This window comes from Penicillium oxalicum, chromosome V (assembly GCF_001723175.1).
Source record: "Penicillium oxalicum strain HP7-1 chromosome V, whole genome shotgun sequence".
NCBI classification, from domain to species: domain Eukaryota; kingdom Fungi; phylum Ascomycota; class Eurotiomycetes; order Eurotiales; family Aspergillaceae; genus Penicillium; species Penicillium oxalicum.
Genome location: NC_064654.1, coordinates 3,355,970 through 3,383,072, shown reverse-complemented (window position 1 = coordinate 3,383,072; position 27,103 = coordinate 3,355,970). Strand labels below are relative to the sequence as shown.

Here is a 27,103-nt window from a genome sequence, read left to right as displayed (position 1 = left end):
TGCTTGCTGAATTATTCGAATTGTTCGATTTGCTTCGGTTGCAAATGATGATGCCATCATCGATGCGCGCGTCAAAATTGCTCTTTGCGGCCAATATTGCCTCTTTGGGACTAGCGTCCCGCGCTTCCCCCCTCGTGTCCTAACACAGTACTTGACTGCCAAGGTTGATAGCGACAACCACGTACGTGTCTGTAATCATCGTCGTCCTCTCTCAAAGGAGAATAATGCACATGCCCTCTTATCGTAGACCAAGCAGTAGTTGATTGCAATGCTTCACTGTTACTGCGAACGGCCTCGTCGTACCTCGGTTTGTATGCATGGCCTGGATTATTCATTATTGCGATTCGGCCGGCGGCATACCTGCCGAGACAAGTGACTGCCGATGCTCTACATCGAATACTTTGATCGTTCAATCAGTGGTGACTATGATTCAATATCGAAAACGAATCCATCTAATTGATCAGAAAATAAACTCATTCAGGCAAGTGTCCTGTTCGCCCATTCCAGACCAGTTCCAACAAGCTCTCCAAAGCCGTTGCTGAGTTTCAACGTCATGAGCGACAGCCGCAGGCGGGCTCTCTCTGAGACCGACAAAGTATCCTCTTTTTCCATGAAAGTCCGGATCCACACTCACGATTGCCAGATCTCTCCCGGCATCTTCTGTGGTTCGAAATGTCGTGGTGAAGAACTTGAGCATGGGCATGAGAGCGTTGAACACATTCATGATACGCTTCATTGACCTTTTCTGCTCATTCTGGGCTCTTGAAGCAGGGAGACCACCCGGGTCCATGGCCGTCACGGTGATATTGGAGTACTTTAAATGCTGGACAATCCGGATCAGCATTCATTACCGCTTGGTACACTGCTGACAGACATGGCATTCAACTTACTTTCCCCAACACTTCATTCATATGCATTGCAAACGTCACATTTGCTAATTTGGCAGTTGCATACCGTTGGAATCCCCGATCATGGATAAGTGATACCGGATCCAGTTCTGGCTTGACCAGCTCTTCGAAATTCTTTGGAAACCCAGCTTTCAGCGACGAGATCGGATTAGGCTTTTCCGGATAATGTGTAATCGAACCCAGCATCACGACCCGTCCATGATCGAGATCCATACTATCCAGAAGTAGATTGACGAGCAAAAAATGCGCCAAATGAGACACTTGAAAAGTAGCTTCGAAGCCATCGGCGGTGAACTTTTGACCAGCCTCCAACGACCAAGTTGCCGCGTTGCAGATCACGGATGAGATACGAGGGATTTCCTGCGATCTGACCTGACTCGCTAGTTTCCGTGCAAAGGTACGGACCGTACTCAGTTGACCCAGATCGAGGGGCTCGAGAATCACCTTGCCACCTTGGTATTTGGAAATGATCTGGACGAGCTTTGCGGTGTTGGCATCTTTGTCTGGCGATGGATTCCTGAGAGCTGCGATGATTGTGTGTTGAGGGTATCGCGCCAGGAGAGCATCGATGAGCCCCAGGGCGAGGGAGCCATTTGCTCCTGTGATGACAACGGTGCCTGCCATAGAGGTGAATGCGTTGTTTTTGCAAATCAAGTATAGGGTGGAACCTTTTCGTCCAGTACGAGAATATGGTATTTTCCACAGTTTGAAGGACAGATTTGGCGCCTTTTATGTCTGACAATGTACTTCCTTTAATGACCCTCATCTTTCTAGGCAGCTCTATCTCCGTCACTTATTCATCTCCTAAACCCGAGCATCTTCGATCAAGTATATCATCCCTGCAGAGTGAACTATAGGATTATGTGATAGGACGGGGCCCTCAGAGTCGAGGAATAAGGAAAGTGCAAATCTTGGTTCTTCGTTTCGATTCCATACTACTTGTCTGCATCGCTGCACAGCATGGAACGCCTCAGAAAAGTACTCCTGTACCTAAGCTGGGCGACACACAATTGGCTGAATGGTCGAGAAGCAGTTGTGCCTCATTTCCGAGGCTTTTGTAAGCTTGTCCATTTCGGGAAGGCACAAGGCTTGGCATCGCTTAGGGCTGACGATGAAGCGCTATTGACGTTCAATTGTCTCGCCGGACGCTGACATATCGAACCAAAGACAGTAGAGCCGAGCCGAGAGATTTGAGTGAGGACGAGCACTTTGAAGCAGTATTTGGACATTGTTCTCGACACCTTCAATTACTCTCCTACGTCTTGAGTCGTGTTTGAAACATCGTCTTTTGCAATCTGACAAACCGAAGTCGATCTACTACTCTTCTTTACCATTGACCACAGCTACCACAGGCTCGACTCAACCAACCGGATATCCAGTCTCTAAGTCCCTGACCGTAATGAAGATTTCAAACCCCCAGTTCCTGATAATTTCCGCCCAGAGTTTTGGTGAAGAGTCACAGCAGACTGTCGCGCATCGGAAGATAGCTCGGTCTCACGCGGCTCGCGCAGCACATGCGAGGGTACGACGTCTGCGGACAATTCAGTATCAAGCTCGGACTCGATCCGTCAAGTCTTCGGTTCCAGCTCGCGACGAGCATCAATATTCACAGACGCACCAGAAATTCCCAGTGATCAGTTTGCTATCAGCCTCAAGGCAGGACCCTTTCACATGCTTTGCAACACCCTTGAAGCCAATAGAGGAGATGTTATTTGATCACTGTGCGTCGTCCCAGCCTGTCCTTACTGAATTTATACATCCCACCTCCTCAAAAGAGGATATTGAAATAAAATCACACTGACCGATTCTTCAACAAGACGTGAACATTGTCATCCCTTTGATGTCCTGTCAAAGCCCGAATGTCAAGTTCTGTGAATTGGTGAAACGGGCTTGGATCCCTGCAGCTCGCGCAGATGCAAGACTTCTGGATATCATCTTCCTCTTATCCTGCCGACATCTTCACAAGAGCCATGCAGAGTCAGACCAAGAGATAATCTTTATGCAAAAGGGCCTTTTTTATAAAAGTAAATGCTTGAAGACGTTGCGGGGAGCAATCTGCAACGAGGCACCTCGTTTCACTGATTCGACCATTGCGCAGGCGATCATGCTGGCTTATGACGAGGTGAGTGGCCTTGGTTTTTTTCTCTCTCCTCTTCTCTTTTTTTGGTTTCCCCTTCTTCGAAACATGGTTTTGAGCGCATGAGATATCATGGAGAAGCTGATTTGGGGACCTATGAATTAAATCATTTTGCAGCTCTTCGTACGTGATATGAGAATGTTGAAACATCATACGGAGGGGGCTCTACAGATGGTGCGGCTCAAGGGAGGACCGGAGACGCTCGGTTTCAACGGGCTATTGAAAGATCTCCTTTCTAAGCTCGTTTCTAAGGGATCTAGTGAATTTGAGCTTCATGACCGATTTACTCGGGGTTGGACACTGGGTAACCCTGCTTGGTGAGATGGTCATCTGTTCATCAGGGTTGAATACAGCATAGCGGCTGCACTTTCTTTGGGTAAAGTCACAGAGTACTCATGTGTATTCCAGTAGCAGAGTCTCATTGCCTGTATTCTCAGCCCACCCTCGATTTCTAGACATTGAATCTATTCAACGACGTGCATAGTGTAGCGATGCATTACCCAAGATCCGGAGTGTAATATATCTTCTTCTGGAATCTTTCAAGTCCGTTGGATTCTCAATCGGTGTTTAAGGACCTTCGCCAGCCTTTCACACAGATACTCCGTTGAGTCGGAACACAACATGGCAACAGGTAGGTATTATCCATTCCATGTCAGTAGGTTGGTACTGAGGGGTGAGAACGGATATTTAGTCAAAACCGAACTTGACACCGAGAAGAAATTGATGTTCACTGTTCCAACCCGCCAAAGTTCTCCAATCATACAATTACTTTTGAAGATTTGAAAACATCGTCACGCTGCCGCATCAAAGAGTCCACTTCGACATCAATCTCTAAGTTTTAATGTTGGACATTCCACGCGACGCAGCCTGGACACGAATTATTCTGTCGAAACTACCGGGTCACTGGGAGAAAAAAGGTGGATGGGAACAGATAAAAAAGAGACTTTACATCGTAATGAAGCCATGTGGCAGAAACAAACAATCGATTAAAAGCACCAACTTGAGGCAACTGTTGATAGGTCATTTCGTGAGGTCGCTTGTTTTGCGAATCTATAGGAAGCTTTATTTCCATGCATTCAACCCAGCCCATGGATCGTTGGCGCTCGGAGGCTGTTGCGACTGGGATTGAGATGGCGTCTTGTGGTGAGGATAGGGTCGAGCTTGCGCATATCCACCGGGGCCAGATGGGTAGGCGCCACCGGATGAAGGTGGGTAGTTAGTCTGCTGGGGTCGCGGAGGAGGCGGAGGAGGAATGTACCCTTGCGGAGCCATGTAATTCGGGGTCACGGCAGCAGCGGACGGGGCAGGACTCGTGCTTGGATAGCCGCTGTACGGGGCTGGGGTGTGAGAAAAGTATTGCTGATTGGGCGGAGGGGAGACGGGCGTTTGATATGGATAGGCCATGGGGTTATATCCCTCGGAAAGAGGAGCCGCGGCACCTTGTTGAAAAGGCTGAGCAGAGGCATATCCAGAGGTACCACCCACATATTGTCCATAACCCGCGGGCGATTGTGAGAGAGGTGCACCCTGCTGTGGCGCGCCCGACATGCTCGGTGGATAGCGCGGCGACATCTGGGGCGACGGACCAGTCATTGAGTAGGATGGCGTCTGGACGGGGGGCGGAGGTGATTTGACTTTGGAAGGGGGAGCCATTGCGGCTCCAGTAGATGGTGAAGTCGATGGCCCCTTGGAGTCAGTAGAGAGCCGCTCCATTAACAGGCGAAGCTTCTCTCGCTCACGATCTTCCTGCTCGGCCACCCCACTGGCCTTGTCCCGTTCAATCTGGCTAAGAAGTTGGGCACCCTCTGATCGGCGATTACTGATGAATGTCTCAACATTCTTTTGCAGACTTTCCACGTTCTCGGCCATGTCTTTGTAGAATGTACGAGCCTGCGAAATGCCCGACGAGAGGCCATTGAACGCTTCATAGACCTTTTTGTATCGAGCCATCACGGAGTTTCGCTGTTTGGAAATCGATTCATATTTGGACTGTTCAGACTGAACTCGCTTGTCTTGCAGCAGAGCAGCGTATGTCTTGGTCAGCTCCTTCATCAAGGACGATTGTCTGTGATTGGCCTGTAGAAGCCGAGTTTGGTGAGGCCGGAATTTTTCAAGTTCGGTCTCGAAAAGCTGGTTCTCCTGTCCGGCGATGGTCTTCTTGTTCAAAATGAGGACGTTGGAAATATCGTCATTCCGGACCTGCGATCAATTAGCATCGTATGAATCAAACGAGAGCATTCCACAACAAGGTTTCGCTACCTTTTCCTTCAAATCTTTCAAAGTCGTCGCCCGGTCTTGCTTGACCAGATTCAACTTGTTCAAAATCCCCTCTACCTTGGCAATCTGTTCGGCCACAGACACACTACCTTCATCGTAGACATCGTCCAAAAGGCTGCCCTCTGCCGGACTCGTGGCGCCATTTTTGCCTTTGTTGTGTTTAGACCCGGCCTTGATTAATGCCTGCTGGTACAGCACATCAGCCTCGTCTGTTTCCCCTGCCGATCGCATCTGATCAAAGTCTGGTTCGTATTGTCGAAGAGTTGCAGAAAGTTGAGTGTCGCTGGCGCTAGCCTCGCTGATGGTATCTCTATATGCGCGAATATCTCCACGGAGAGTGGTGTTCAGGCGACTGCTGGGCTGTTGGCTCCAGTCGGCGCCATATTTGGAGCGCATTTTCTCGCAAACACTCTCCTCCAAGTCTAGCTGTTTTGAGCAGTGATCTAGCTGAGCCTGCACCTCTTTCTTGCGCTCTTGAAGCTCTTCCAGAGCGCGATGGAAAGGCTTGTGACCGGCGAGCTCGGAGCACCACCGTCGAAACTCCTCGTCAACGGTCATTTCTTGGTCCATGCCACCTTTAAGGATGTTCAAACTCCCTGGAAGCTTCAGATAGTCTAGGCTCGCAGCCATCTCGCCGTCCGCTGTGTCGACTTTTTCGGTTTCCGCGCGAATCAGTTTAGCTTTCTCTTCATCGTAGAGACTCGCGGTCTCAGTGACAGAGAAAGGTACGAGCTTTTGGAAGATGTCGGGTCCGATAATACGCTGGATATCCTGTCCCTGATACAGCTCGCTGACCGGGATTGCTTTGGCCGCCGCGAGCTTGGGGACCGCAGTAAGACCGGCCTCATTTGGGACGGGTTGATGATAAATGAAATCGTTGTCCTTAATCATTGTGGCCAGCACATCTTGCACATTGGAAAGGTTGTGCTTGACAAGTTCTACCAGATTAGCCCCCGCCTCCGCCGGCAAGTTGGAGGAGGCAGAAGCCGAGTTTGGGAAGGACTTGGCCCAGGTAAGCGCTGTCGTGGCCTGCTTCTCTGCCATCTGCAGCCGGGCAATCGCGACACCGTGGGAATTTCCTTCACTGTCGGCGATTGCCTGGAAATATGACGCCATAGAGGCTAGGTGCGCCGCCTTTGCCTGTACCATAATCGACCATACTTTGTCAAAGATGTTCTTGGTCACAAACTCCTGCATTGTCTCGACGGCTTGCGAATAGAGATAGGCGGACTGACTCGCGAGCTTGGCGAGAAATCCTGGTTTTTTCTTATCTTGGATTTGTTTCTCCAAGAAGACCTCTTGAGCTTGAGCCAGCGTGACATGAATCAAGGTTTTGACCGTATCACGATTCAAGTCCGTGGATGGCGCATGCAGAAAGTTCTCATTGATATACGTGAACATGCCGGCAGAAGCTTGGAAGGAGTGGTATGCCGTCTTAACGCCGAGGTCCTCTGCCCGATTTTGGTTCGCGGCATGGCAGGAGAGCACAGCGGAGATGTTAAAAATAATGGAGGCTTTCTCGTAGGCAAGGGAGTATTGAGATGTTGGCTTGTGGGTAAATGCATCGTACCTACGAAGGAGCGAGAAGATCAGCATGATTACCCAGCGAGGCTTTGTCCCTCGACGGTCAGCTTACCATGTAAATGAGATCTTGATGTGGTTCTCGTCCACAGGAAAGCGCAGGTCCAGCAGTTCTAGCTGGCCATAGTATCGATACAACAGATCACGTCCAGTAGCGCTGTCCTTACCGGCACCTCTCATGTCCTGCCGGAGGCGGTTCAGCGTTGCGCACACTGAACTGTAGCTCTCTGGATCTTCGCCATATGTTTGCCGAATGTAATCTTTGAGGGGCTGAGTCCAGTCGATCTCGTTCGTCTGCTTCAAGGGGCACGACAGCATAGGAGACTGAGCCATTTTGCAAGCGACTTGGGGCTACTCTAGGCTCCCATGCACTAACAAGCAGGTGCGGACAGCAGGAAGCACAAGAGTGGCGGGATTCACAATCGTAGAGCTCCCGCGGGATCAAGGCTGTGGGGTAAAAAGAAGGGCGGGATGTCGGGGCCTAAAGACGATCCCCGGTCGTTCAATGACGTCGGTGCGTCTGCCAATACGAGGATATCGTGGTGGACAATGGAGTCGCAATCGAGACCACTTGAGTCGGGAGCAGAAATGAAAAGGTATCCAACCAAGCGGGGAAAGAGCGATGGGTATGAAGGAAAAGACACGACGTGACAGACGAGAGATGTGCCGCCCATCAGATTGGCAGGACGAGCGACCGTGTCGGGTTGTGATGGCCTGGGCGGGCGTCAGCCAACCAGACGCTGTGGCTTCGCCTACAAGGCACCAAGCCCGGAAATTTATGGTTTTGCAGACTTAACCAATCCCTTGATTTGATTGGGCTGGCCCGGTTGGGAAGACTTGCAGAACTTGTGTACTAGCTTCTTCAACATTATTTGTGTATGCAGCAGTTGACTGAGACAGTAATACAGGAACAGTACTGGTGTAAAAGGCAAATGTCCTTTCAATCTCGCCGGCGCTATGAAGTGGTGATGAATAGACACAATAAGGGAGAGTGGGCAAAACAAGGCAGAGAAATGAAAATATAGTTACAAGCCCAACAATGGTATACAAGTACATCCGAATATACATAAACATCGGTTTTTAGTTTGGCTTCTTCGAGTCGCCCTTACCGGCCGCATCCTTGCCAGCGTCCTTGGCGTCAGAGCCCGAAGACTTGGGGGAATCAGAGGTCTTGTCCGTCAATTTGTGCCACACTGATTTGAGGAAGCCTTCATTCTTGTGCTCGTTGGTGGCAGACTCCGAGGACGAGGGAGGGCTGGAATTGAAACCGTCATCAGTGGGCGGCCCGCATTGAAAGACTCCGGGAAGAAGAATGGTGAGGGACTTTACCTTTCCTTGCTGAAATTCATAGTCCGTTTGGCGGTCTTGTCGCCCATCTCATCAGCGAGCACTTCCAAAATGGTGCGTTGGTTGCCAGTCAGATACTTCGGCATGGCAACCTTGAATTCGACTTTCAGGTCGCCGGAAGGACTGAAACGTCCGCCACGGCCTCCCAATTTCTTCATGCCCATACCCGACAACGTAATTCTATCACCGGTACCGGTACCGGTGGCGACTTTGACCTTCACTTCATTGTCGAGGGTAGGAATCGTCACTTCACCCCCAAGAAGTGCCGTGGTGAGGGGAAGAGTTGCGGTATAGAGAATATCAGATCCGTTGCGGCTGAAACGGTGGTCGGGCGCAACGCGAATCGTGACATAGAGATCGCCCTTTTGGGTGCGAGCGCCAGCAGCTGCAGACGTTCCTGTGGGTGGCGCATCGCCCTCCCCGCTGACTCTCATGCGCATACCATCTTCCACTCCCGCAGGGATGTCAACCTTGATGGTCTTGGTCTCCCGAACGACTCCGTTTCCGTGACAAGAGCCACACTCGGAGCCGCGAGGAACAATCATCCCAATACCCCCACACGCATCGCAGGTCGCGGCCACCTGGAAGCCACCCTGCATGAAGTGGACACGAGTTCCAGACCCATTGCATTGTTTGCATTGAGATCGCTTCGCCCCCGACTTCAGTCCGTCACCCTTGCAGGTACCACATTGAGTGAGCGGAGTGATTTTGATCTCTGCAGACGTCCCCTTTGCCGCTTCCATGAATGAGATGTTATTTTGAACCTCAATATCCTCGCCGACCAGAATTTGCTCTTGGAAAGGATTCCGTCTTCCCCGAGCCCCTCGGCGTGCGCCTCCTGCAAATGCGCCGAATAGGTCTTCAAAGTTGATGTCTTGCGCAAAGCCACCCCCAAAAGGACCACCTGCGAATCCACCACCAAATCCGCCGAAGCCTCCGGCACCAGCGAAGGGATTCCCACCAGCGTTGGGGTCAAATCCGCCGTTTTGGTCAAAGGCTGCGGAGCCGAACCTATCGTAATTCTCACGTTTCTTTGCGTCGGATAGTAGTTCATAAGCGGACTGAGCCTCGGCGAATTTCTCCTTGGCATTTGCATCCTTGTTTGTGTCAGGGTGGTACTTCTTGGCCATGCCGTAATACGCCTTCTTGATATCACTCGCAGAGGCTCCTTTGTCGACTCCAAGAACCTTATAGGGATCGGGAATTGCGGCGAGAGGTGCGGTTGTATGAAACACCTAGAGGTACAGAGTCAATTCATTATACCGAAGTGGAAATCGGATGATATGAAAGTCGATGGGGGAGACTAAGAAGTTCACATACTCTGGCCGATGGCACGGCAAAATCCTTCCTCTTGTGAACATTCTCCCGAAGTCGCCGAGCGGGAGACTTCACTGCTGTCGCATGATATCCACGCTTCGAATTTACGGAGCACACCGTTGGCTTGTTGCTGTCTGTTTGGAGCAGGTTGACGGTGCCCGCAGCAGGCGCGCGGGGAGACCCGCGGCCTTGGGGAAAGCGGCAGATGGGTTCATGGATTGTAATGCTCCAGGTAAATGAAATAATCGTAGATACGTTTGAGTTGGATACGAGGGAGACACTCAGGGGGCCGAATTCGCAAGAAGATGCGAAAAAAATTTAAGATAGATGCTTGAAGTCGCAACCCTGGACAAACTTTCCCCAGCGGCTCCAGTCCGGCTGAAGAAGCTTCCAGGCGGCTCGGGACATGCGCAGTTCGGAAAAACCTATAGCTCCGAAACAGAAACGATGATGAAAGAGCCCGAGCTGCTTACAGAGCGGTCTTCCGAGGCCGGAACTTGGGTTCACCATCTCCCTCCACTATCACCCTCTCCAATTTCCCCCAAAGACTTATCTGCCTGGCGGGAACGTCGTCTCTGTAACGGTGAGGACGAAACTGTTCAAAGGGTCCCAGAACAACTTTTACCTATTCTCTCAGCCGAGCCGAGTTCCTGTCATCCCAACTCACGCGACTTGATCCGGTAGCATGCTCCGCGGGCAAACCCTCCCCTGGCGAGCTGCGCTCCACCAAACGTCTCGCCCTTTCCTCCGAAGACCATTCTTGGCTTCTCCAAGATATAACGCAAACTTCCGGTCGGCACTGACATCGGCTCGTCAAGCCGTTACTCCTCTTATAAGTCCCCGCACCTTCTCTTCGACCGCGACTCAGCGGAAAGAGAAACCTCCACCGGAGGAACCGAAAAACGAGGAGGAACAGAAAGACGATGAAGAGTCACAGCGGCCAGATAAGAACTCCGACCGAAGCGTCGAGTCTCGGAAGAAAACCGTTGATGCGGGGAAGACCACCGAACACGCTGGCTCCACACGACGAAAGGATCGGTCTACAAACGCCCAGGACCAGCGGAGCTTGGAGGAGGAATCGAAGAAGGATGTAAATGCTGCAGATGGAAAGAGTGATTCAAATCAGACACCGTCGCCTATTCCTCCAAGCAGTAGCTCGGCTGATTCCAAGCCAAGCGCTACAAGCGGTGGTGGCAGTGGCGGCAGTGATGATGGCGGCAAGAAAGGGAAGAAGGGTTCGGGTGACAAGGCGCTACAGAAACCTGCTGTCCCAGACGTTTACCCTCAGGTCATGGCGATTCCCATCGCCAAGCGTCCTCTTTTCCCTGGGTTCTACAAAGCTATTACAATTCGTGACCCGAATGTCGCCGCTGCTATCCAAGACATGATGAAGCGTGGTCAGCCTTATGTCGGTGCTTTCCTCTTTAAAGACGATAATGCGGACGGCGATGTTATTGAGAACTTGGAGGATGTATATGACACTGGAGTCTTTGCGCAGATTACTGCAGCCTACCCCCTCCGCGGGGAGGCTAGTGGAGTGACTGCTGTGCTGTATCCTCACCGCCGCATTAAGATCTCATCGCTTCTCCCTCCTGCCGAAACAAAGAAGGACACGAATGCGAGTGAAGAAAAGAGCGTCGAGAAGAAGGGGGATGTTGTTGCGAGCTTTGAAGAGGGAGCCCCCGAAAACCTGCCCAAGGACCATTACGAGCCCACTTCCTTCCTTCGCAAATATCCCGTCAGCTTGGTCAACGTTGAAAACCAAGCGGAAGAACCATATGATAAGAAGAGTGGAATTATTCGAGCTGTCACAAGCGAGATTGTGAACGTCTGCAAGGAGATTGCGACCTTGAACCCTTTGTTCCGCGACCAAATTTCCGCCTTTTACACCGATCAATTCCCAGGAAACGACGAGCCGGCGAAGCTGGCAGATTTTGCTGCCGCCGTCTCTGCCGGTGAATTGCACGAGATGCAGGAAGTACTCGAAACCATGAATATTGAGGAGCGTCTACCCAAAGCTCTGGTCGTGCTGAAGAAGGAGTTGATGAATGCACAGCTCCAGTCCAAAATCACCAAGGACGTGGAGGCAAAGATTCAAAAGCGCCAGCGCGAGTACTGGCTTATGGAGCAGATGAAGGGCATCAAGCGAGAACTGGGCATCGAGTCTGACGGGAAAGACAAGCTCGTGGAGAAGTTCAAGGAGAAGGCAGAGAAACTGGCAATGCCCGAGGCCGTGAAGAAGGTCTTTGAAGAAGAGATCAACAAGCTTGCCCATCTAGAGCCTGCAGCATCGGAATTCAACGTCACTCGAAACTACCTGGACTGGTTGACCCAGATTCCTTGGGGTCAGAAGAGTGTAGAAAATTTCGGTATTCAAAATGCGGTCAGTGTTCTGGATGAAGACCACTACGGTTTGAAAGACGTCAAGGATCGTATTCTCGAGTTCATCGCCGTTGGCAAGCTGCGTGGCACAGTCGAAGGCAAGATTCTCTGCCTGGTCGGTCCTCCTGGAGTGGGCAAGACTAGTATTGGAAAGTCAGTTGCGCGTGCGCTTAACCGCCAATACTACCGATTCTCGGTGGGTGGTTTGACCGATGTTGCGGAAATCAAGGGCCACCGGCGCACCTATGTGGGTGCCCTTCCTGGCCGAATCATTCAAGCACTCAAGAAGTGCCAGACAGAGAATCCTTTGATTCTCATCGACGAGGTTGACAAGATTGGACGTGGGCATCAAGGTGATCCGTCTTCTGCCCTTCTTGAGTTACTCGACCCCGAACAAAACTCATCGTTCCTGGACCATTACATGGATGTCCCCGTGGATTTGTCCAAGGTTCTCTTCGTCTGTACGGCCAACGTCACGGATACTATTCCTCGACCCCTCCTTGATCGCATGGAGCTCATCGAGCTGTCTGGATATGTCGCGGATGAGAAGATGGCAATTGCTCAACGATACTTGGCACCGGCGGCGAGGGAATTGACAGGACTAAAGGACGTGGACGTTACACTGCAGGAGGAGGCAATCGAAGAATTAATCAAGTCCTACTGCCGTGAGAGCGGTGTGCGCAACCTCAAAAAGCAGATCGAAAAGGTATACCGCAAAGCAGCCTTCAAGATTGTGCAAGACCTAGGTGAGGAGGCCCTCCCTGAAGAGGCGGCTTTGACCGACGAGGGTAAGGCGGCCCAAGAGGGGGCTAAGGAGCATGAATCCGCGGATCCTGCCGAGGCACCTTTGGAGCCCGAAAAGTCGACTGTCGAGAACCCCCGTCATGCCCTCAAAGTCCCCGATAGCGTCCATCTTAGCATTGGCAAAGACACGTTGAAGGATTATGTCGGGCCTCCCGTCTTCACAGCCGATCGCCTCTATGAGAAATTCCCGCCTGGTGTAACGATGGGCCTGGCTTGGACAAGCATGGGTGGAGCCGCTTTGTACGTCGAGTGCATTCTGGAAAATGCTTTGAAGCACCACTCGCGCCCAGGACTTGAGATTACCGGTAACTTGCAGAACGTGATGAAAGAGTCGTCTCACATCGCTTATTCCTTCGCCAAATCTGTGATGGCTCGTGATTTCTCTGAAAATCTCTTCTTCGAGAAAGCCAAGATTCATCTGCATTGCCCCGAGGGTGCTGTGCCGAAAGATGGTATGTCCTCACCAGCCTCAACCAACATCAAGTTCTCTCGGTACTGACATCGGATTTACAACAGGACCTTCGGCTGGTATCACGATGGCCAGCTCCCTGCTCTCATTGGCGCTAAACCATCCCCTCGACCCTACTGTTGCCATGACAGGTGAGTTGACGGTGACGGGCAAGGTCCTCCGGATCGGCGGTCTGCGTGAGAAGACCGTGGCGGCTCGTCGGGCAGGTGCCACCAAGGTTATCTTCCCAGCAGACAACACGTCTGACTGGCTCGAGCTCCCTGAGGTAAGTGCGGCTTAAATCTGCCGAGAAAGGCGATTCCGATTCATCCCAACGATAAATACTGACATGTGATTCCTGCAGAACATCAAGGAGGGCATCGAGGGTCACCCAGTCAGCTGGTACTCTGAGGTTTTCGACATTCTCTTTGCGGACCTCAATCGCGATGCTGCTCGCACCATCTGGCAGAAGGCGCTCGCCAAGCCTGCCAAGGACCATGATAAGCGACATGGTGACGATGATGAGTAGAGGTTGCTTCTACTCTTTTCTGTGTTTGGACCTGGCGCACGCAGTATATTCTGCTTTTTCCCGGCGGTGCAATGTTCATTTTACCTTGTATAGTCGCGTGATCTCCACTGGGATGTATATCTGTTTGACGGCGTCCTAAGGCCTGTTTCTTCTGCATTGGTTGGAGTTTGTTGTGACTAGACGTTTCCTCCCCCCTTTTTTCTCACTTCTTTTCCCCTTTTGCTTCGTTTTGGATTTCTCTGAGAAGAACAGCACTCCACTCCGTGACTGGTTCAATATGAAATGTAAACCTCAATCCAGAAAGCCATATGATGATCTGCTCGCTTTTCTATCGAATTGTTGTCATTACTAGGAACCGAGTCGTGGGACTGCGTCGGTGCCTCTTACGTGTATGCGTGATCTGTCAGCCGGTCGGGAGCGACAAGTATCCCACTTGAATAGGGAGGAGGAGAATGCGCCCCCATTTACCAGGTATACTGGATTGGATTCCAAGAGTAGTAAGCTTGGAAGACGGCCCCGTCATTCTGGATGCTTTCGTGTACCTGGGAAGGACCGTTCAGCCTCTACTTATGGCGGGCGTACCTAGGAAGTCACACAAGCTAAAATATACAGTCCGCCGTATTCCGCCCATTGTGGCATCAGCCCGCATCATAGCGGACATCAATCAGACCCTAAATCCAGGGTGGACACTTTCGCATGAAGCACCGATTCGAGGTCTAGCGATTGACTCTATACATGTAGCGCACGACTCCTAAGGGTTTCAATATGTTGATTAACCTAGAGAGAAAGGCGCCACGGTTTGCTCGAGATTAGTGAGAACTACATGGGCCGACCAAATAAAGCCAAGGTACATCCGAGTAAAGAGCACAGATCCGATCTCTAGAACGCCATCGCCACGCATGTTCAAGTGGGTTCAGTTCATGTCTTTCATAATGTATGCACCGAAAGCCTCCTATCTTTTTCATTGGGACCCGGGCAGTCGTCATCGAATAAACCGTGTCCACGGACTTTTGGCCCTGTCTTTAACCCTTCTTCAAGCCTTCCAATCAGGCATAAGCTGTCAGGCCGCAACGCATCTCCTCACCCAAATTTATCTGTGCGCGATGAATCACATTCGGTCGACTTTTTTTTTTTATCGATTTCCCCTTTTACCCTACCAGGTTGAATTTGCCTTCGCTTCATAGATTGTCTGTGGCCTTGCTTCAGTAGCGAAATTTGACTGAGTTCCTGCAGAGTCCTTTTGCGCCTGCGCGGTGCGCTTGAAGTGACTCTTCTCTTATCAGTGAGACGTTGCGGCCTTGCAGTACAACAGCACATCCTCTGCGTGAGCACTGGCTCCTTTACTTTTCAGTCTCGGTACCTTTTCTTCTTGGATAGACTTGACCTGGGAGACTTGGGATGAACGAGATTAACATTATCTGAAGTCAAGTCTCGGTCACCGACATCTGCCATCATCGATCGCCCTTGTCGTGCACCGCCTTTTTGCTGATACTCATCCTGTCACGGACCAGCTCCCCCAGCCTCCGCGTCCATTGCAACCCGAAGCTGTGTGACACACTAAATTCAATCCTGAAACCGTTCTAGACAGACACCTTCTGATCATCCTTTCGGTTGTTCTCAAAGCCCGAATCAGGAACCAAATCAGTCCTCGGTCTTCGGAAGAGCGACCGAAGCCTAGAAAAAAGCGACTTGGGCCATACCGCTTCACAGCGAGCACCAACCTAACAAGTCCCCCTGTGCTACTCTGTGGCCCGCGCCACTGGAAGAGAAAAAAAAAACGAGACACAAATCGTGATTACCCTTCCCCTTCTCGTTTCCTGAACCAAGTTGAGAAACCTATTCTCGAGGGTGCAAATCGGCTCGACTTGGTTTCATATGGCCATCGGCGTTCTGGCCAGAGAGGGTGTTCGAGTCGTTCCTCGCACGACTGAGCGACCGCATGCTGAATGGCCATTTCGCTCCCCAACCGCTCTTTTAGCCCAATGCGGCTCGATGCTCCTTTAGACGAGAAAGGGCCTCACCATAAGCAGAGCATGTGGCACCGCTTAGGCTTTCGACGATGGCTGGGCCGCGAAAGTCGCGACGCCTCGCCTGAGAGAACAACGAGAAGACAACCTCCTCCCCTGACTCCCCACAACGACCACTCAACCCTCGATCGAATTCCCGCCTCCGCCGACCATTTCTCCCGCGCTAAGCAGGACAATCTGACGCGCCGTATCTCCCGGAAGGTCGGTGTTGGTCTGCCTCGATCAAGTACATTTAAACGCCAACATATAGAAGAACGCGATCGCGATCGCCTGGCTCCGTTGGAACCCGACCATCGCCGTGCCCAGTCCGCCGACCGTCATCCGTTAAGCGTCGAGAGAACCAGATCCTGTTCTCCACTCCCAGCCGTGGGCCCACGACTATCCGCACCAGAGGTTCAGTGGCTCGGCCCGGCACCCGCTTCCACGGTCGACCTTGCCTGCGACCTCAATGATGAGAGCGACCTGCCGGCAGACTGGGAGAATCCCTCATATCAAGACGTGACATTTCCACCTTCCGAGATCGAGACCGATCGAGACACAATCCCTGAGTCGCAAATGCAAACGCAATTACAGGCGTCGGAAGCGGAGCCTTCACCCATGCATGACGACCTCGAGATGGAGCTGGAAAAACGATGGATCCTGAATTTGAGCATGCACTTTCGAGACAACTCCGGTCGGGAGAAATTTTTCGTCACATATGCCGAAACACCGACAAAATGGCGTCGTGTAACGATCTCGATGGATTATCACAGCGCCCCACCCGACTCTCTCGAGCGGGAAGTGGAAGGGCTACGATACCAGCGCGACAAGTGCGCTCGGATTTATGAGTCTATTCGAGAATCACTTGCCGAAATACAGTTTTATGACACAGTTACCAACTTGAAAGTGGAGACCCTTGACGGCCGTCTCCATGTTCATGTCACAGAGGACGTCAACGAGATGATCCCTTATCCACCGATTACCAGCATTCGGCATCTGAGAGGCGCGCGGCGCGTGCCTGAGCACTTCTTACGCTTCGAGTCTCACCTGTCTGGATTTGTCTACAAAGTACAATTGGGGGGTCGTCCTTATATCAAGAAAGAGATTCCGGGCCCCGACACCGTGGATGAGTTCCTCTATGAGATCAATGCCCTCCACGCTCTCAACGGCGCGCCAAACGTGATCCGCGTCGAAGGCGTTGTAGTCGATGAGCACCAGGAATTTGTGAAGGGCCTGTTGATTAGTTACGCGGAGCAGGGCGCTCTTGTTGATCTACTTTACGAGCAGCGTGGACAAATCTCGTTTGCGCGACGGGAGAGGTGGGCGAAACAGATCATTCAGGGGCTGTGTGAGATCCACGAGACGGGATACGTCCAAGGCGACTTTACCTTGTCGAACATCGTCATCGATGAGAATGATGATGCACAGATCATTGACATTAACCGCAGAGGCTGTCCCGTCGGGTGGGAGCCACCAGAAATCGCTGCCAAAATCGAAAGCAACCAGCGAATATCGATGTACATTGGTGTCAAGACCGATCTGTATCAACTGGGGATGACATTGTGGGCACTTGCTACTGGAGAGGACGAACCGGAACGACAACCACGCCCCCTCGTTCTTGGCCATGAAGTGGATGTCCCAGACTATTACCGCCGGCTGGTCGATATATGCCTCAGTCCCATGCCCCGACACCGACTAGGAGCTAAAGAACTGCTTCACTTCTTCCCGCCCGATCTCCTACTGCGCCCGATCTACCGTCCTCACCGAGCCTCGTACATTTCGAGCGATGTTGCGTCGCCTTACACCCCTGTGGTGACTGAGTCTCTTTACTCTCCTCTACCTGGTGAAACCCATGCGCACAATACAAGAAACAACCGTCCCTCCGGGGATTCCAATCTACATAGGATAAATCGCTTACAGTGCAAGCTTTCCAATGGATACGAAGAAGGGAAAAGTTCTACGCTCACGCTCGCCGAGTCAGCAGAGGACACTGACTTTGCGCCCCGACACTCGTCAGCATCCACCTTGAATCATGACAATCTTCCAGACGTCTCGCAGTGCCCCGAGAGCCCAGATACTGTACCAGATCTTCCGAGTCCTCTGAAAACATCGGCCGAGGAAATTCAAAACACCACGCCGGCTTCTTGGTCCAACAATCTGTCATGCGATGGGAAGCGCAATGGCGGTTCAGAAATTACCTCGTCATCAAAGCCCCCGAGCAGTCAGGATGATGTCGCAGAATCTCGAGAACAATCCATGACTATTACCACTAACTCTGTCGATCATGCCTCTCAAAGAGCTTCGACCCCATCGCACTCCGAAGAGCATTCTTCGCAACCAACTCGAAAAAAAGTCAGTTTCACTCATCAGAACTGTACATATGACGAACGGGTTGCCTCGCTTTTTTACTCGGCCCTGCCGATCAATCCTGCATTGAATGTTACAAAACGCAGATCTCTCCCGTCGATACCGAAAAAGTCACTGGTTGACCTGGACGGGTGTTCTCCCGAACCCGCCGTCTTTTCCTTATTTGAGTCTCGCCTACCCATCAACCCTGCTGCTAGGCTTGCTCAACGCAAATCTCTTCCAACTATGTCATGCAATGACTTATCTCCAGGACATCAATCGGCCAAGTCCGAGCCCGTCGCGGCCCTTCAACGCTTGAGTTCTTTCCTCCTGGAATCTCAACTACCAATCAATCCCGCCTTTCGCGAGAGGCATTTCACCTGATGTTTATTTTCTCTCTTCTGACGTCTCATTTTGAATTCGCGATTGCAAGCGTTCTCTGCGCGATTCAGGATCTTTTCGGTTCCCACCATCTTGACCTGGGGCCTGGCGCTCGATACCCACTTTTGTTTCATCACATGTATTTATCGGCACTTCTTGTCTTCTGAATGTGTTTAAATTTGCTTGTCAGCGAGGCACTTGCAGTGAAGGCGCACATGGGTGTGGGGTTGGCGTCTCAAAAGTCGATTTTCTTTTTCTTTCCTTTCGTTCTTCCTACATCCTTCTCTGTTCTTTTCTTCTCTTTTTCTGGGGCTAATGGTCTCCTACTGAGCCTGTGATTTAATACATCTTCTTCTACATTCTTCTCATGGTACATCCTATGCGCGCACCTGGCTGCCGTCTGCCATTCCAAGTTGTAAAGTAGCCATATAGTCATTATCTTCATCAGTGGCCGTCGGACTCGCAGATGAACTTCAAAGTTGCGTACGCGGCCCATGCCTGGCTTCTGCTTAGAGACCTTTCTGGAACGGGTGATCTCAATGAGACTTTCAGGTCCTCAATCCACCTGTCATCTGCGAATAAAAGACTCGAGACTTTCTTTCCATGGATCAATGGTCGGTCCCAAGCCCCTGCCAATCAAAACGATCTTGCACAGAGCTTGGGATGGCTTTCCATCATCCTTGGTGGTCTCAGCATCTCTGATTTCAAAGACATCCCGGACCGCCTGAATGATTCTACTTGATCCATCCTGAAGACGCAGTATGCCTTTCAGACGATGGATCTCAAATTGAAGAGGATGTGACTCTGTCGATCCCATTGCTGGCTGGGGTAAAGCTGACTCCCATAGAACAGATTGCAACCAACTGTCGACTCGTGGTACTTGGTCAGCTGCAATGGGGGGAATCGTGACTGCAATGGTCGAGATGGCCTGCATTTCCGAGTCAATATCGTTCACCCAAAAGCAGAGACATTGAATATTGAATTTTCTTACCGGGTCCATATGGCTGTGACCTTTCCTGCTGAAATCCAGATCGTCCAAATGATCGTAAGCATGCAAATCCAGCACCACACCTTCGATCTGGGGGGTTCGACTGTGATCTGTCACATGGACCTTTGCAACGCTGTTGATTGCCGAGATTCGATCTCGAACGACTTCCAACTCCTCAGGAGTAACAAGGTCGGTCTTGTTGAGTATGATCACATCGGCGTGTGAGACCTGCATATGCGCCATTGATAAAATAGGCCCAGAGCCATGATCGTGTTCCCCTTCGTTGTGAGCGTCTGCCTTTTCCTCTGGCGCAGGCTCATCTAGCAACCGCAGGATGTTCTTTGCATCCACAAGTGTGACAATTCCATCTAGATAGATAGAACTCCCCAGCCCTTCATCCATCCAGAAGACCGGGGCGATGTTGCCTGGATCTGCCAGGCCAGTGGTCTCGAGCAGAATATAGTCGAATGTTCCTTTGCGCTCCATGAGAGACTCGAGAGCCATGACGCCCGTGTCTCTAAATAAAGACTTTAGATTGTTGTTGCTTGCGGAACCACCACCCGCCTTGGAAGAACTCACTTGACTGAGCAGCAGATGCATCCATTTCCAACTTCCATCCATTCAGTGACTTCTTGGCCACCTTCGTTTACAGTCAATGGCTTTTCGATATCCGAGGCTGTGGAAACAGGTAAGTTAGTTCCACTCCTTGGATCTTGCTCTCGATATTATCCGCTTCTTACAATCCCCAAATTCTATTGCCACTGAATTAGCATCCACTTTTCTCCGTCTGGAAGCTGTAAATACAGACCATTCATGATGACGGCAATTTTCTTGCCGTGCTTTTCTGTCAGAATATGATTCAACAAGGTTGTTTTTCCTGCGCCCAGGTATCCTAATATGACAACGTTAGTTACATGGATCTACATTCTTTGAGTCTAGTTCTGTACCTGTCACCAAAGTAATAGGGACCCGGGGTGTTGATTCCTCCTCCTTCACGGAATCCGGGTTTGCTGACATTGTCGTCACATCAACCAAGTCTGGAGGTGCATCGTCGTCTTCGATGTGAGTATTCATTGTTCTAAATTTCAAATTGCGCTTGTTGTATTCAATCGAATCTTGGTCCTTGAGTCTCGAATATGATCGACCGCGGAGTCGACGCTGCATGACGTTGATGTCCCAACACGGCTATTAGGGCTTAGGGTACGGGCGGTCAGTTGCGGATTGTCTGGGCCTTATCTGCCCAAGATAGCTCCTGTCTCTCAAGTTGACCACGGAGCAGAAGGAGCATGCTCGCGACCCATACACTATCGCCTCACTGATCGACTTGCACAGTCGCATCGGGAGCTTTGTTGTACTTGAGCGAAGCTATCACATTCGTGCATCCCAACGAAGTCTCCGCTAGACACTCCATTTACAGCGTTGCGCAATGGCTACCGCGGAAGTCTCCCCGTCTAGCTCCCCGCGTCTTCCCAGTCCACCTCCGTTTACAGAGGTTCAAATTGGGCCTCAGTCGCCTTCCGTGGGCGAGAAATTGGGGAAAGATGCGGATCTATCATTCGGATCCTCTGCGGGCGACGATGGCAGCCCTACGCGTCGGATACGGCCAGGTACCAAAGCTGCCGACATGGCCTTTGGCCCACCGTTGATCCCTCTCTCACAGGTAAGTCCTCTGTCTCCTAGAACGCTCTAATATGCTCACTTTGCTAACAGAAATAGCTCGATTCTCCCTTCCAGCTCCAGGAACACCTCAAGGCACTTTATCATCACTATACGAAGCCCGAGGGATCAGACACCATGGTCCCCATTACCCGCCAGGTCGCAAGCCAGCTTGCGACACCCCCGGACGGAGTTGATCGGTCCCTGTGGCTGTACGAGCTTTGCCGGTTTCTGACTATGAAAGTGAACAATCTGATCATCGCCTTCTTCGCCGAAAACCCACCCTGTTCGTCACAGACCTGCCCTGAGATGCGTGCGTCCGAATGGCAGTATCTCTGCGCAGTCCACGATCCGCCCAAGTCCTGCTGTGCCATTGATTATTGCTGTCATACTCTGGACTGGGCCACGAACACCCTCACCTCACCCAAGTATTTCCCAAGCCGACTCACGTTAGGCGCCGAGGGCTCGGGCGGCCCTCAGGCGAGCATGCGACACTTGACCAATATTTTCCGCCGGCTATACCGCATCTTTGCACATGCGTGGTTTCAGCATCGGGAGGTCTTTTGGACGGTAGAAGGGCATGACGGTCTCTATGTCTTCTTCAAGACAGTCTGCGACATGTATGCCCTGATCCCAGAGGATAATTACACTATCCCACAGGAAGCGGAAGGGCCAGATGCGGTGCAGCCCAGCGTTGATGAAGTGGTGGACAATAAGAGGCTGACCATCCTGCGTAAGAGTGACGAGGGCTCTTTTGGCCCAAATGCGGATGGTCTTGACCCAGCAATGGGTACCGGAGCAACCACTCGTCGCCACAAGCATAGCCCGTCGATGGGATCGCGGGTCAGCACGATCACAGAAAGCGCGGAGGACAACGAGGAAGCGCCGCACGTTGCCCCTCCTCTACAAGAAGTTTTGCAGGAGGAAGCGGAGTCTGAATCACACGAGGAGGCAAAAGAGGACCTTGGCGAGCCTGCAGATCCTATTGTCACCCAAGAACCGTCTGTAGAAGCACCCGAACGCCCCAATTCTGCTTCGCCCGAGGGCCCCCCGACTCTGGCCGAAGAAGATGAAGCATCGAAAGAAGTCTCAGAGGAAGCGAAAGAAGATGAGAAGCCTGCTGTAGATTCTCAAGACGAGCCCCAGTCTCCGCCTGCTTCAGAAGATGCTGCTGCTACTGCTCCTGGTGATGATCCTGCTGAAGAAGGCCCTGAAGAATCACCACAACAACCCCAGACTAAATCTGACGCCAAGGAGAACCAGGAGCAATGATTTGTCTCTTGACGCTTGCCCTGCTGGATTTGGTTTCTTTATCTGTCATAACGAAGGGTCTGGTGAATGAGCGCAGACGCTTGACAGTATGTCATGCATGTCATCATTATCTTGTAATATAGCGAAGGATACCAATTATGGTCAATACAAATGATACCCATCTTCCGAGATGTTCAATTATGCTATAAGTCAGCTTGAGGCGTAGAGGCGGTGGCATACTACGCAATTCCAAATCAGATGGCCGGATGTCAATTCAGAAGTTTTTTTTGGGAAGAATAGGTACATTCCTGCAACTGCTTCACTTAATCATGGCGTTTCTCCTGATTTACCAAGCGCGAACTAAACAATCAGATTTTAGATGCGTGCAGATTAGGTTTTGATAAGATGCTTATCTCCGAGGGGCATCTCCGTTATCGCTGAATCTCCTACGCTGCTACCTACCACCGCCTTCTGAAACCGTCCTCCCAGCTTTGCAATCATTCATCTAGCATGTCCTCGGTCAAAAGCGCTTCGGCGCCAATTTATTTTGGCTCCTTCTTGGTAACTCCCCAAGTAAGTATTTTCTTCATGGCCTGATCCATGATTGTCATCAATATGGTCATGGCTTCTCTTCGCCTTCCCTCCCAACAATACAGCACTCTTTAACAACAACAATCAATGTAGGTCTTCCACCAAACGCCGCTTTCCTTTGCCCTCGTGAATTTGAAGCCAATCCTGCCCGGTCATGTCCTAGTCTCACCTCGTCGAGTCGTGCCACGGGTCTCAGACCTCACCCCAGCCGAAACGAGCGACTTGTTCCTGACAGTCCGACGTGTCGGCCGCATGATTGAGCAGTACTACGGCGCTGCGAGCCTCAATATTGCCGTCCAAGATGGTGTCCATGCTGGTCAGAGCGTGCCGCATGTTCATGCACACATCATCCCTCGCAAGCCTGCGGATCTGGACCCAACAGATGCCGTCTATGACATGCTGGATGGCGAGGAAGGCGATGTAGGTAAGGCGCTTCGGGAAGTGCAGGCAGGTTTTCCTTCCGATCCTGAGCGTAAACAGAGTCGCTCGCGATTTCCGGCGGTTGATAATGAGGAGCGCAAGCCTCGTACTGCGGAAGAGATGAGAATTGAGGCTGAGTTCTTGCGTCGGGAGATGGAGAAGGAGGACCTGGACTAGGAAATGGTGAAAGGGCGCGAGGGTACACTCTGCTGGATTTTTAGATCTTTGGTCCTTTTTTTTCTTCTACTACCTCCTGCCTATTGCGTGGCCATGGCGGTGTTTCATGGTTAAACTATGTATACATACAGAAGAATAAACAGTCAATCATAGGGCAATTGAAATGAGGGTATTTGCTCTAAACATAACCGGCTATGCAGTCGTACATCATCAAATGCTCGTCCTTGTCGAATAGACTCCTCTCGCTAAGCTGTATGGTAAAGAAGCGTTCCCGAGTCCGTTTAACTCAAGCGCAAAGACATGTTCTGAGAAAAAAAAGTCTGAATCTCCTCGGCTCGGCAAAGCACCTTCGCGGATACCTAGAGCTGTTTTCGAGTGTCGTTCCTCGTAAATTCAAGCTCTCTTGGGGCGTTCCGCCACAACCTGCTCGGCCCAGATCTTGATCTCTGGTAGCTGCACACGGCTGGCAACCCACGCAAACTCGCTCAGATCGATTTCATGAGATCGTTCGTACTCCACCATTTGAAGAAGAAGCTCCATTTTGTCAATGTCGTGCACAAATTGGGCCTCGAGAGTGACATTATCCTCATACTCCTGGAACACGCGCTTGATCTCCTGTGCAGACAGGGCACCGCCAGGAACCTTGCCCAAAAGCGTCTCCGTAATGTAATCCATCGTCGCCGCCTCCCGACGAGCCTTCTCGGTCTTGGTCACGTCTTTGTCAACGGGGGTGATGTCGCCAACGAGGGACTCGGCCATATCGTGAATGAGCGCCATCTTGGTGCAGTGGGGGATGTTGAGGCGCGAGGCCAGCTCTGGCGGGGCAAACATCGTCATGATTGACATGCGGTACATGTGGTCAGAGATGGACTCGCCATTGATTCCAAATCGGCGCCAGCCCTCGCGCTTAGTGGTCTTCAGTCGCTCGAGCAGGTGGAAAAAGGGAATGGGTGAGCTTGTGTTCTCCTCTGGGGGGTGGGGGACAGTAGACAGCACTAAAGCAGACAAGATAAGAGATCAGTTCTCCGGCTCAGTATCGTGGCAACTTGCAGGATGGTCGAAGATTACCGGTCTGCGGGGTCCATTGGGGCGTGTTTGAACCCATGGCTTCAGAGGATAGGATTTGCGAGGAGGGAGCGAAGAAGTGAAATACGGAAGAAATGAAAGGAAAGAAAGAGAGAAGATCGCGTCCCACGAAACGGCGGAAGACCCAACGGAAATAAACGCCCAAACTGAGGCGGATGCGGGACAGCTGATAGGCGCAACAAACAGTGCAAACATCTTGTTATCGATATCGATATCGATTGTTGATTGTCCGCCGGAGACAACAACAGCTCCGTTGCCCTTTTAAGAGGACTCGGAGGAAAGCTTGTCTCTGGTCGGCGACCTGCGACGGAGTTCTTCATGAAAGATCTGGACTCAATTGTTCACTGAATGGCTGCTCCAAGAGTCCCCCGGCCAAGGCCATTAGATTGGACTGGGTCGTCCCAGCTCGCAATCTTTGTACGGAATCTGAAGCTGCTGCATCTAGATCGTCGCAATGACTGGCCCGGCATTACACTCCATGCTTTATCACCGTCGTCGCAGAACCAGCGCCAGCGAATCCGACTCATCGAATGGTCTTTGTACCATCTGTTCATGATCTGGGACTCTGAACTCACTCAAAATGTCTTTTTTCATGTCACATCGTTCCCGATTTTGTCGTGTAGGAATTCGCTAATCGCCGTGTAGAAACTCCGTCCCTTTTTCCCACCACTAGAGCACTTACAGTCGGTCAATCTTCGAGCAGCGCTCTTTCGAGCTTTGGCCGAGCTGAAAAAGAATGGCGATCTTGGAAGGGAGACGATTCTCCGGAAAACCATGCTCGATGATTGCAGAGGGGAAAAGTTCGAAGAAGTACTTGCCGTCTTTTCTACAGCCGTGCTGCGCAAGTTGCTGGCACTGTCAGCCACTGAAATGATTTGGAACCCAGCTATGGCAATATCGACTGCCTCGGCCATCACTCCTGTGGATTACCAGAACCTTGTTCCCTTGATCATTGCGCATCGATTCTCGCTCAATGCAACAGGGGCTCGCCGGGCGCGGTTCGAGGAGACATTTGCACGATTTTCGGGCCTGCTTGACGACAAAAGAGTCGAGCTTACAAAGCGGGCAGAGCAAACTAAAGGCATCTCCAATCGGGAGCAAAATTTGTCACAGACCGACTCGGAAGCACTAGTACAGGAGTTGCGAACAAATTGGATGGGGAATGTGGAATGGGCTACTGCTCTGCAACATGGTGGATCTCGAACCAGCAGTGATGCGTTTCTGGAACGCCCATTTCCCCAAGCTTGGAAACAGGCATCTCAGTCGACAACAGTCGATGTAAATGACGGCGCAGAAATAGACCTTGTGACGGACCTTGAGACGAGGGTGTTGCGACTGCGCGGTCGGCTTCGCAAATGGCATGAGTTTAACGACTCGCTTCGGGAAAAACGCCAGATACACGAGGGACACGTCACGCCCACTCTTTCAAGACCTCGTTTGATGTTTCGAGATCATCAATCTCTGACAGTGGCAAGTATCTCGAAGACCGTTCGAGCGTCTGCAGATCGCGGAAGAGAGTTGAACGAAGCGGATCGTTCTTTCATGGCGCAAGTGAACGCAGCCATCACTCGCACTGAAGATAACTCTCGCGTCGACCAGGGAGCGGATGCGACTGCACATCTTCCCGAATTGAAACTTTCCAGAAAGCCTCGAGCAACGAAACCCAGCGAGTTCATGACGGAGGTGAACCATGACGACAGGGAACGAGCGATTCCCTCAATCGCCTTGTACGAGCCTCATACTCACACTGGGTCTTCTTGCTCGGAATCAATCCCCTCATCTCCACCTCCGCCGGCCAATCTCCCTCCAGCAGGGCCCGGTGACGATGCTCAGTCAGACGAAGATGAAGAGGCCACTTTGCCTCAACCGCCTCAGTCCCAACCATATAACCTCGTCGAGCGAACCCGCAAATCCATGTCCCTTATCCCGCCTCTCCCAGCTCAGGAATCTCATCATCTTCCCAAACGGCGGGGTCCGCGTCCGTCCTTCCCTGTGAACCAGTTCGAAACTCCTCGAAAACCCTCTGGCGCTGACATTTCCCGATGCTCAACCCCGAAGGATAAGCTGTTCGAAGAAGATGCAGACTACGCGAGCGTTTTCAAATCGAGACCTCGTATCGCGCTCAGTCCGATCTCATCACCGGCTGTTCATGTGAGTCCTTCTATTATGGAGGGCGAGAGCTTTGATCTTGGATATGACGAGGGGGCTCTTGAAGATATGGACTCGCCTTCAATCACTTCGCGATATCGGAGTTGATTCGCATGGTAGCGCGATATATTATCATTGGGTCAAGACTCGTTTGGAAAATGGCATACATCTCATCATTCGGGCTCAACCGGCCTCTGGCTTTTGACCTCACACGGTGGCCCTCAATTCAGAATTTGGAACGGGCTCGGTTTAGTGGTGGAAGTAGGTCGTAGACGATTGCTATCACCAATTAAAAGCTGATGGGAGTGTGGTATTTGTACCGA

The 27,103-nt window shown here is 51.4% G+C and overlaps 10 protein-coding genes across 10 annotated transcripts; 5 read left to right on the top strand and 5 right to left on the bottom strand.

The window, feature by feature from the left end:
• Positions 1-460: 460 nt before the first annotated feature.
• Positions 461-1,532, bottom strand: POX_e07188 (uncharacterized protein; the record flags this gene model as incomplete). Its single annotated transcript, XM_050115997.1, has 2 exons — positions 461-823; positions 891-1,532. 2 exons carry the CDS (start codon positions 1,530-1,532, stop codon positions 461-463), a joined length of 1,005 nt encoding a protein of 334 aa, XP_049968457.1.
• A 2,575-nt stretch (positions 1,533-4,107) lies between these two features.
• POX_e07187 (Vacuolar protein-sorting protein bro1) lies at positions 4,108-7,236 on the bottom strand (the record flags this gene model as incomplete). The annotated part of the gene is made up of 3 exons (XM_050115996.1): positions 4,108-5,244; positions 5,305-6,892; positions 6,959-7,236. The coding sequence occupies 3 exons, from the start codon at positions 7,234-7,236 to the stop codon at positions 4,108-4,110; spliced, it is 3,003 nt and encodes a 1,000-aa protein (XP_049968456.1).
• Positions 7,237-7,983: 747 nt separating this feature from the next.
• POX_e07186 (DnaJ) lies at positions 7,984-9,975 on the bottom strand (the record flags this gene model as incomplete). Its single annotated transcript, XM_050115995.1, has 4 exons — positions 7,984-8,158; positions 8,233-9,485; positions 9,571-9,793; positions 9,923-9,975. The coding sequence occupies 4 exons, from the start codon at positions 9,973-9,975 to the stop codon at positions 7,984-7,986; spliced, it is 1,704 nt and encodes a 567-aa protein (XP_049968455.1).
• Positions 9,976-10,252: 277 nt separating this feature from the next.
• On the top strand, positions 10,253-13,730 carry POX_e07185 (Lon protease; the record flags this gene model as incomplete). Its single annotated transcript, XM_050115994.1, has 3 exons — positions 10,253-13,205; positions 13,270-13,487; positions 13,566-13,730. The coding sequence occupies 3 exons, from the start codon at positions 10,253-10,255 to the stop codon at positions 13,728-13,730; spliced, it is 3,336 nt and encodes a 1,111-aa protein (XP_049968454.1).
• A 1,946-nt stretch (positions 13,731-15,676) lies between these two features.
• Positions 15,677-18,466, top strand: POX_e07184 (uncharacterized protein; the record flags this gene model as incomplete). The annotated part of the gene is made up of 1 exon (XM_050115993.1): positions 15,677-18,466. One exon carries the CDS (start codon positions 15,677-15,679, stop codon positions 18,464-18,466), a length of 2,790 nt encoding a protein of 929 aa, XP_049968453.1.
• Positions 18,467-19,031: 565 nt separating this feature from the next.
• On the bottom strand, positions 19,032-20,525 carry POX_e07183 (COBW domain-containing protein 1; the record flags this gene model as incomplete). Its single annotated transcript, XM_050115992.1, has 6 exons — positions 19,032-19,391; positions 19,455-19,968; positions 20,031-20,127; positions 20,192-20,203; positions 20,260-20,343; positions 20,399-20,525. 6 exons carry the CDS (start codon positions 20,523-20,525, stop codon positions 19,032-19,034), a joined length of 1,194 nt encoding a protein of 397 aa, XP_049968452.1.
• A 352-nt stretch (positions 20,526-20,877) lies between these two features.
• POX_e07182 (uncharacterized protein) lies at positions 20,878-22,379 on the top strand (the record flags this gene model as incomplete). The annotated part of the gene is made up of 2 exons (XM_050115991.1): positions 20,878-21,111; positions 21,168-22,379. 2 exons carry the CDS (start codon positions 20,878-20,880, stop codon positions 22,377-22,379), a joined length of 1,446 nt encoding a protein of 481 aa, XP_049968451.1.
• Positions 22,380-22,868: 489 nt separating this feature from the next.
• Positions 22,869-23,546, top strand: POX_e07181 (ADP-ribose diphosphatase; the record flags this gene model as incomplete). The annotated part of the gene is made up of 2 exons (XM_050115990.1): positions 22,869-22,931; positions 23,043-23,546. 2 exons carry the CDS (start codon positions 22,869-22,871, stop codon positions 23,544-23,546), a joined length of 567 nt encoding a protein of 188 aa, XP_049968450.1.
• Positions 23,547-23,939: 393 nt separating this feature from the next.
• POX_e07180 (HD domain-containing protein) lies at positions 23,940-24,651 on the bottom strand (the record flags this gene model as incomplete). The annotated part of the gene is made up of 2 exons (XM_050115989.1): positions 23,940-24,541; positions 24,615-24,651. 2 exons carry the CDS (start codon positions 24,649-24,651, stop codon positions 23,940-23,942), a joined length of 639 nt encoding a protein of 212 aa, XP_049968449.1.
• A 329-nt stretch (positions 24,652-24,980) lies between these two features.
• Positions 24,981-26,888, top strand: POX_e07179 (uncharacterized protein; the record flags this gene model as incomplete). The annotated part of the gene is made up of 2 exons (XM_050115988.1): positions 24,981-25,214; positions 25,278-26,888. 2 exons carry the CDS (start codon positions 24,981-24,983, stop codon positions 26,886-26,888), a joined length of 1,845 nt encoding a protein of 614 aa, XP_049968448.1.
• Positions 26,889-27,103: the final 215 nt, after the last annotated feature.